The 8790-nt window shown below is 53.1% G+C and overlaps 1 protein-coding gene across 1 annotated transcript in view; it reads left to right on the top strand.

The window, feature by feature from the left end:
* The first annotated feature begins 647 nt into the window (after positions 1–647).
* The window catches only part of TEKT5 (tektin 5), a 37656-nt gene continuing 29513 nt past the window's right edge, over positions 648–8790 (top strand). The window contains exons 1-5 of the mRNA XM_077773186.1: positions 648–694; positions 785–884; positions 1653–2204; positions 4642–4725; positions 5601–5671. Coding sequence (XP_077629312.1) covers positions 648–694; positions 785–884; positions 1653–2204; positions 4642–4725; positions 5601–5671 — 854 coding nt within the window. The remainder of the gene's footprint in view (positions 695–784; positions 885–1652; positions 2205–4641; positions 4726–5600; positions 5672–8790) is intronic.

The raw sequence follows: 8790 nt of genomic DNA, 5'->3' as shown, positions 1-8790 counted from the left end.
GGAAAACTAGAAAAATCTGATGATAGTACTTACATCTGGGAAAGCTGGAAGTAGCTAGGGGTGATGAGAAAAATCTCAATTTTGCTTTACACCCGTCTTAGATACTGCTTACATGATTATTTCTGAACATCAGTGTTTAGTGCTTACAAAATACCCTGAATCTTTTCGGTCCATTTCTTGACTGCCTTCAGTGTGCAGGACTTTCTGCGTGTGGTGGCTCATCTTAAAGATACTACAAAACTTACTACAAAGTAAGCGTGGTCAGTATGGAGGGGGTCCAGAATCTTCTAGGTTCGCTGTGGAGAATAAATGAGTATAGGTAAAGCATCAGCCAAGCGGAAAGGACTTAATGCTATTTCTCTCTGCCTTAGTTCTCACCTAGCCACCATCTTCTGTCGTGATTTTAGGCAAGCGGATGGAACATCGCACTTCACTGTTAAGGACCTTTTATTTGAGGGTTAGATTGCTTCGCATTTCAGAAGCGTAAGAGGCCCCCACAGATCAAGCTCCCGTCTTGCTCTGTTCCTTGAGCTCACACTGCTACTCCAATCAGCCGAGGAAGGGGACAATTTCTTGATGGATCAAAATATTGGTATGGGGTAGAGGGCTGAAGCCTCTTTCCGGCACAATAAAGCTCTTGACTCGAGATGCCCATTCGCTCGTGCAGCAGCGTGCTGGGTGCTGGGACCTTGTGGTGAGCCAGACAGGTGTGGTCCCTGCCTCGGCCTCCGTCCCCAGCCCCCTTTACGAAGTTAAGGTTTGCTGCAGCGTGATTTACGTCCAGTAAAAGTCGCCCTTTGGGGGCGCCCTTTGACGGCTCCGTGGGCTTTGACAAATACTTACAATTGTATGGCCCCCGCCAGGGTCATGATGAAGAACAGCAGGTGCTGTCAGCACGCTCACGATTTCTCACGCTCCTTTGCCCCTCCCCGGAGGTCGTCGCCCCTCCCCCAGCCCCTGGCTACCCCTGATCTTCCCTGTATGCACACGGGATGTGGTCTTGTGAAACTGTTTCCTCTCACCTTAACACCTTGGAGATTCCTTTTTATTGCTGAGTAGTCCTCCACGCCACAGACCCGCCGCTTTGGTGCCGTCTTGGGGACAGAGAGGACAGAAAGACAACTAGCCGGGACCGGACCGCCCCTGAGCTCTTAAGACTTTGCCAGAGTGGGGGAGCCTGGGTGGCTTAGTCGGTTAAACGTCCGACTTTCGCTTAGGTCATGATCTCGCGGTTCGTGGGTTCGAGCCCCGCGCCGGGCTCTGTGCTGACTGCCAGCTCGGAGCCTGGAGCCTGTTTCAGAGTCTGTATCTCCCTCTCTCTCTGACCCTCCCTGCTCGCGCTGCCTCTCTCTCTCTCTCCTAGAAATAAATAAATTAAAAAAAAAAAAGACTTTGCCAGAGTGGACCGCTTCATGTTTGCGCCCATAGGCAGTTAGGCGTGAAAGGCGGATTTGATTACTATGGAAAACCAGATAAAGGCTATTTTTTGCGCCTCCGATGGTGTGGATTGAGAAACTCGATTCACGTTATTTATTATTATTTTTATTTTTTAATTTTTGCGTGTGCTTTGATTGGGACAATACGTCCCCAGCCGGCCTGAAATGACCAAGCGCCCCAGCAACGCCCCGCTGCCCCAGGCTTTATGACAACAGTNGGCGAGTTACTGCGGTCCCAAGAAAGACCGTGGCTTCACCGCGCTGCCCCCGGCCGAGCCGGCCCCGGAGATCCGGGAATGTTACCAGCCCTATTACCTGCCTGGGTACCGCTACCTCAACTCCTGGAGACCCAGCCTCTTCTACAAGATCTCCAACGCCCAGCCCTGCGAGGATGACGGAGCCCCGTACCGCAGCGCCCTGAGGCCACCCACCATCCTGCCGGCGCTGCGCTCGGCGCTCTTCTGTCGCTACAGCCCGCACGACTGGGACAAGTCCACCGACCAGCAGATCCGAGGGGCCGAGGCCTCGCTGCTGTGGGCCAGCCGGCTGACGGGCGACTCCATGCGGCTCATGCAGGACAAGGACCAGCTGACGCGCCAGATGCAGGAGGGGACCAGCCGGAACCTGGGCCAGAGGCTGTCGGACATCGGCTTCTGGAAGTCCGAGCTGGGCTACGAGCTGGAGAAGCTTCTGAACGAGAACCACAGCATGGAGACAGTCAAGAGGCGGCTGGAGTGCGCAGCCGAGGAGCTCAACTGTCCGCTGCAGGTGAGTGTGGGCGGGAGCGCGTGACAGCCACGGAGTGCAGCCCTGGCATGCAGCGCCTCCCAGTGAAGGTCAAGGCAGCAGGCGCTCTGCAGGCGCATTTCAGCTGCGTGATCGCCTGCGATCAGTTCCTACCGCACAGCATGATTCCAGTCAAATCAGAGCTCCTCGGACTGAGCCGGGTTTCCTTTTCTCCTTGGGCTTGCATCAGGACTTCAGAGGCTTTATCAGACATTCCACGCATACGTGTGTGCGCACGTGTGTGCCTGTGCATGCATGCCCATGCTGGTCTTTAGGGGATATACTTAAAGTAACTGCCATGTTTTTCCCCAAAGCCCTTAACACCTTCTAACATACTCTGCCACTTACACATCTGTTCACTGATTGTTTTTTTCCCTGGGCAGGGATTTCTGGCTGCTTCGTCACCAGTGTGTTCCAGGCTGATACTCAGCTGTGACGGGCAGCGTGTCTGTGCTGGTCCTTAGAGACAAGCGTCTGTGCTTTTTTGCCTGTCGTCTGGGCCAGTGTTTCGAATGTCTCCCCAACGCAGTACAGTGCGTGGCACACAGTAGGCGCTCGATAAATATTTGCTGAGTAAACGAATAAATAAATGCCCAAAATGTGGGCATCCTGGGCCCTTTTTGGTCTCCAGCCATATCCCAGATCGGTTGGGATTGCCTCTGGCTGCAGGTGATGGGTACTTGCCTATAGTTGAGCCAAGAAGGAATTGGTTTTTCTGCCATAATGAGAATTCGAGAGGGAGACAGAGTGGGCGGCTGCAGCCCCCACGTGATGCCGGAAGGGACCCAGGTGCCCGTCATTCTGCTCTGCCATCCTTAGTGTGTGGCTTTTGTCCTACTACTTGCAAAGAGATTTCATATCTCGTGTTGCAAGCTGCCACTTGCAAAGAGCATTTTGATGTTCTCATTCGAGGCAGGAAAATGGGGGTAGGACGAAGGGCCAATGTGCCAAGTGTGCCAGGGAGTGTGAGTTTTCTGGAAGGAAGCACCATGCGTCTCCATTTCTGGCCGTTTTGCCAGAACTCTCATGGGTTCTGTGGCTGCAGAGGAGTCTGGGCAAATGAGTGGTTTTCTCTGGGCCCTGCAGTGGACACTGGGTAAGGAACTGGCATTATCCGCCTCGTGCCGTGGGGGCTAATTGTGGTCACATAGGATGATGTTCTGCTGCGCCTGGAGCAGGTGGGGACCTGAGACCTTTCAGCTCCACTTCTGTCCATCTCCGGGGCTACCACTCGCTCCCTGGACCGTGGTGACTGCCTTCTTCCTCTCCTCCCCACCCCTGCCCTCCCACCCATTTTCCAGCCAGAGGGGCGATTTTAAGTATTATACTGGATCCTCACACTCCCTCACAAACCCCCCTCAATGTCACCAGCCTCCACAGCCCAGCCCCTGCTCACCGCATTAGCCTCCACTTCTCCCGTTCTAGTGGCCTCCTGTCTGCTCCTCTCCTACCTCAGGACCTTTGCACCCGCTGTTCCCTCTTCCTGGCACACTGTTTCCGTTCGTCTCTGCTGCTGCTGCTGATGATTCAGGTCTTGGTCTGCCACCTCCTTAGAGAAGTCCTTCCGGGCTAACCCCCCGCCCCCACCGGTTACTCCCCACCTGCCCACATCACCCTGACCATTTTCATCCAAACCCTAACCACTGTTAGGCCTGTGCCTCTGTGTGCGTTCAGTTGTATGTGTTCTCTCCTCTCTGTTAGAACTCTGTTAGAGCAGGGACCTTCTGATCGGTTGATTGTGGTCTCCCCGGCACCTTGATCGGGTGTGGTCAGACGAGGGGCTCAGTAAATTCTTGTGAAATCAGTGAACCCCCTCCTTTCTGAGTTTCCAGGTGCGTTTGCAACCCAGCACCGAGATGCGGTGCTCCGCTGCTTCCGTCACGTTTCTGCTACTCTTTGTGACATCACAGCCAGCGGCCCAGTCACCACCCTTTCTCAGCCTCCTGTTGCCGGAGCCCCCTGAGGAGCCCCCTCGCCTGTCTTCTGTTCCGCTCTGTCCTTGTCCCCATGACATGAGGTGCGAGGCGAGTGGCCTGTGTGACAGGGTGGCCTGTGTCTCCCCTGGTCCTGGTCGCTTTCCAAGCTCTCCCTGCACTGACAGATCTTTAAGGAGGGGCTCACATACATGCATAGGTGATGCCGATTGACCATATTCTGAGTGCTTCACGCTGGTGGAGCCGACTTAACCCAAACAGCAAAGCTGTGCAACGTGCACCAGGGTTATACCTACCCGCTATCACGGCATCGCACAGTCCCACCGAGAGAGAAGGGGGTGGAAGCTTAGCCACCTGCACAGTGAAGAAGCATCCAGGATTCCCGGGGATTAAACGGATCATGGGAAATGTATTTGCGAGTCACCTCCGCTCAGGGTCTATATACAGGGCAGGGAAAACATACTATTTTCTGCTGCTCCCTACAGGCGGCCCTGGAATGTCTATATCATCGAGAGAAAAGGATCGGGATTGATTTGGTCCATGACAATGTGGAGAAAAACCTTATGCGGGTGAGGTGCCTCCCGGGTCTGCTCAGCCCCCCTGAGGGAGGAGGGGGCACCAGCCGGGCAGAGAGGTCTCTGAGCTGCCTATCAGGAAAAGTCACATGTCACCCCAAGCAAAGTCAGGGTTCAGAAGGCACTGGTGTTGGGCCTAGGTGGTAGGGGGTGGGGAGTAGAACAGAGAGAAATGAGGCCATTGGACCCTTCCAAATGGGCATCAGGATAATAATACCAATAAATAACAGGATTAAAAGCTAGCGTTTGCTGCAACCATGATTACACTATATGGTAACTAACTTGGATTTACATTTTTTTAAAAAGCTAGTGTTTACTGAGCCACTATATGTCACACGCTGTACCATTTCATATGCATTATTTAATTTAATGATAAAGGGGGCACCTGGGTGGCTCAGTCGGTTCGGCATCCAACTTCAGCTCAGGTCATGATTTCATGGTGTGTGAGTTCAAGCCCCACGTCGGGCTCTGTGCTGACAGCTCTGAGCCTGGAACCTGCTTCTGATTCTGTGTTTCCCTCTTTCTGCCCCTCCCACACTCACACTTGCTCTCTCTCAAAAGTAAATAAACATTATTAAAAAATTTAATTATAAAGTAATGTACCAATGAGCACTTGGCACATAGCGGGTGCTAACTTTTCTTTCAATCTGGAATCATATAAAAAAGGAAGAAAGTAAGGCAAAGAATGTGGAACCTCCACAGCTGACCCTTAGCTGTCTGGCCCAGGGATCATGTGGGATGAGGCAGGAAATGGACCCTGCCCTGACCTTTCACCTGTGGGGTCAAAAGTGGGCCATGAGGGGTAAGGGGTGGGGCCGCTGCCCTGACCTTCTATAGATCCCTGCTCTTTCTGACGTTTATCATTGCAGGAAGTCGATTTGCTAAAATGTTGCCAAGATCATATGCGAAAACTAGCTCAAAGAATTGATATCCAGATGCGGTAAGAGCTGCTTTCTCTCTCCTTCTTGGAATCTATTTTGGGTCCTCCCCCCAACCCCCCGGCTATTTCCGAGGGCAAGCAGAGGGGCTCTCCATCTCTAGGAGATCCTTCGGTCAGTGGTGTGCCAGTAAGCGTTTAACAACTGGCTGTCAGGGAAAGAAAAGAACATTCTGATTCGTAGCATTGGCCAGTTTCAGTGGTGTAAATATCTGCCACAGTGGCTGATTTTGTCTGCCCCCCTGCACCGCCTGGTGCTTGGCGTTTGCCCTGGGGGTCACAGCCTTGTTGAGGCCCCTCTTAGCATGTGGCTTCCTGCCGTGAGTTGTGAATGGTGGCAAATGGCAGAGAGCGGTGGCATCAGGCGGCAAGGTGAGTGGACAGGGCGTCTCTGGAGGGATGCTGGTGGGCGCCTGGAGACAGGCGTCTTCAAAGGGAATCAGCTTTTTGTTCTTGGAAGATTACATATCCAGTGTCGTGACAAGCCAGGAGGCTCCCCTCCTAATTAAAAGGAGGCCAGAGTTTTACAGGGCTTGGGGCCTGTGGCTGAGCCCTTGGGCCCAGGGGGCCCCTAGAGACAGCCTTCCCTCCTGCCTCCTGATACTGGAGCTGGGTGCTGCCTTTAACTCTTAACAGCCCACGCTGCTCTGCTGGTTTCTCCTTGTCATTTACTCGGACACAGAGAGCCAGCAGTGGGCTGGCCGCCCAGCCCCAGTTTCCGCCGACCGCCTGGGGCCTGTGGGTAGCCTGGAAGGGTGCTGGGGGTGGGGGTGGGGGCGGGGGCAGGCAGCTCCCAAATGAGAGCACTCAGGGTGGTGTCAGAAAGCGGCCTGCGGGCCTAAGGGTGTGGTCAGGGCAGCCATCAGAGATGGAGGGGTCCTAAATGAGATGCAAATATAGCAGTGGCTGCAGGCACAGGTGGGTGGATGAAAGCAGGGGTGAGTTCGGTCATCTGTGTGGTGCGGTCCTGATTTCTGACAATTTCACTTCCCATATGGACTCTTGTTTGCTCCTGTGTGTCTATAAATTTAATTTGCTTGGGGGGAAAAAAACCTCTTACATACTTGTATTTTATGTATTTATTTATTTTTATTAAAAATTTTCCCCAATATTTATTTTTGAGAGAGAGACGGAGCATGAGCAGGGGAGGGGGCAGAGAGAGAGAGGGAGACACAGAATCTGAAACAGGCTCCAGGCTCTGAGCTGTCAGCACAGAGCCCGACGCGGGGCTCGAACTCACAAACCGTGAGATCGGATGCTCTCTGATCTTCATCCTGAAGTCAGATGCTCAACTGACTGAGCCACCCAGGCACCCCTAAATATTTGCATTTTAAAGCAAAGATTTTAACAAAGGAAGCGCTTTGGGGAGGCACATGTCTTTGCTGTATTTGTCTTGCCCTTATTTTTACGATCACCCATTGTGGACAAGAAAGAGTGGTTTTCCATGTGTGGTTGACATGGAGCCATGGCAGACCTTGACCTTGTGGTGACAGAGGGCTGGAGTTAGGGAACTGGGATTGGAGTCTGAGCCAGCAGGGTGAATACAAGACCAGACTTGAAATTGCGGAGCTGGGCCCCAGAAGGGAAATCCTAAGACAGGACCGGGGGTGGGAGGGGACCGCTGTGGCACCCCAGCAATGAACAGGATGTGGGAGAGGAAGGACACCTAGAGAGATGGAGAGGAACAGACACAGAGGAAAAGAGATGGAGACTGGGGACAGACACGGAGAGGTGAAAGCAGCTGACGCAGGCAGGGTGGGGGAAGAGAAGAAGAGCATGTGGAGAGGCGTCCCACCCCTTTGCCGGGACCGAGGACCAGCGACCCTCCATAGAGGCTGTTTGACTTTGGGCAGTGGCTCGTTTGTCAGAGGATGCCTTCCCGGGCACCGTAATTAACCTAGGACTGGCCACAGCCTCATTGATGGGGTAGCACTCAGTGTGGCCTTGCCCCTGTGAGGAGGCTCCATCGCTGACCCACTCAGGTGGCCGTCCTGGTGCTGGCCTGCTGACTTACGGCTTTCCGGTGAGGCCTCAGGCATGTGGGCACAACTGTGCCCTACCTCACCAGGTGCCCCGGCAAAGCAGAAAAGGCTCTTCCTGGCTGGGCAGAAGCCATATTGGAGCTTTTCCTCCAAGGTCGGCAGCAGGGTGAGCCGTGGCACTGGTTGGGCTCCACATCACGGCCCGAGGAGGGGAGACAGAGGCGGCCCCCTTTACCCCCAGGCTCATTAGCACCGGCCAGGAAGCTGCACCAGCTGACCAGGAATTCTGAGGCCCCGGGTCCCCTCTCATGCTCTGGCATGTTTCTTTTCTACATCCTGGTCTTCGTGTTCCAGTCCACTAAGCAGGACAGGGCCCCATTTCTCCATGGCTCTGCCATTTCAGAAGGCCCCAGGATCCTCAGGATGGTTCCTCCTGCCCGACCATGACTCCCTGACCTTTCCAATAGCTGGGAGCCCACCCTCTGGATTTACTGTCCTTGCTTCTGGCCTGTTTGAAACCCCTCACCAGCATCTGCGATCCACTGCGGAAAAAGAAAGTGTAAAAAAGATGAACAGAGACAGACAGGGGATAGGGACAGAGAAAGAGAGACACAAAGTCCCAAGACAGAGAAAAACCAAGAAAGAAGAGGCGGAAAGAGAAAAAGATGAGAGAGACAGACAGACAGACACACACACACACACACACACACACACACACACACACACACACACACACACACACACACACACACACACTCACTCACTCACTCTAGTTGGTGTCTGGACATCACCTGGCTTAGTGAAGGTAATTATTCCCTTCTTTATGCTCTGTCTCTCCTAAGCACTTCAAGGCAAAAGTCCCAGTCGATGCTGGTGTGTCTTTAACACTGAGTAACCTTGTTTCGGGCAAGACATAACCAAAAGGTTTCAGGCATAGAACCTTCTGGAGACAACAGATTCTACGTAGCTAGGATTCTGTTAGTGTTTCCTTACTATTTATGTTGGAGGTGACCTATTAATAGAGAGTGCTACTCATGTTCTTTTAAAGACAGTGATGTAGATTTTCCTTTTAAAATATATTTATTTTTAAATATTTTTATTTATTTCTAGGAGAGAGAGAGACAGCGTGAGCAGGGGAGG

This window comes from Crocuta crocuta, unplaced genomic scaffold (genome assembly GCF_008692635.1).
Source record: "Crocuta crocuta isolate KB4526 unplaced genomic scaffold, BGI_CrCroc_1.0 scaffold16, whole genome shotgun sequence".
Taxonomy (NCBI): Eukaryota; Metazoa; Chordata; class Mammalia; order Carnivora; family Hyaenidae; genus Crocuta; species Crocuta crocuta.
Note: the sequence above shows the minus strand (reverse complement) of the source record. Positions and strands in the feature narration are given on the sequence as shown.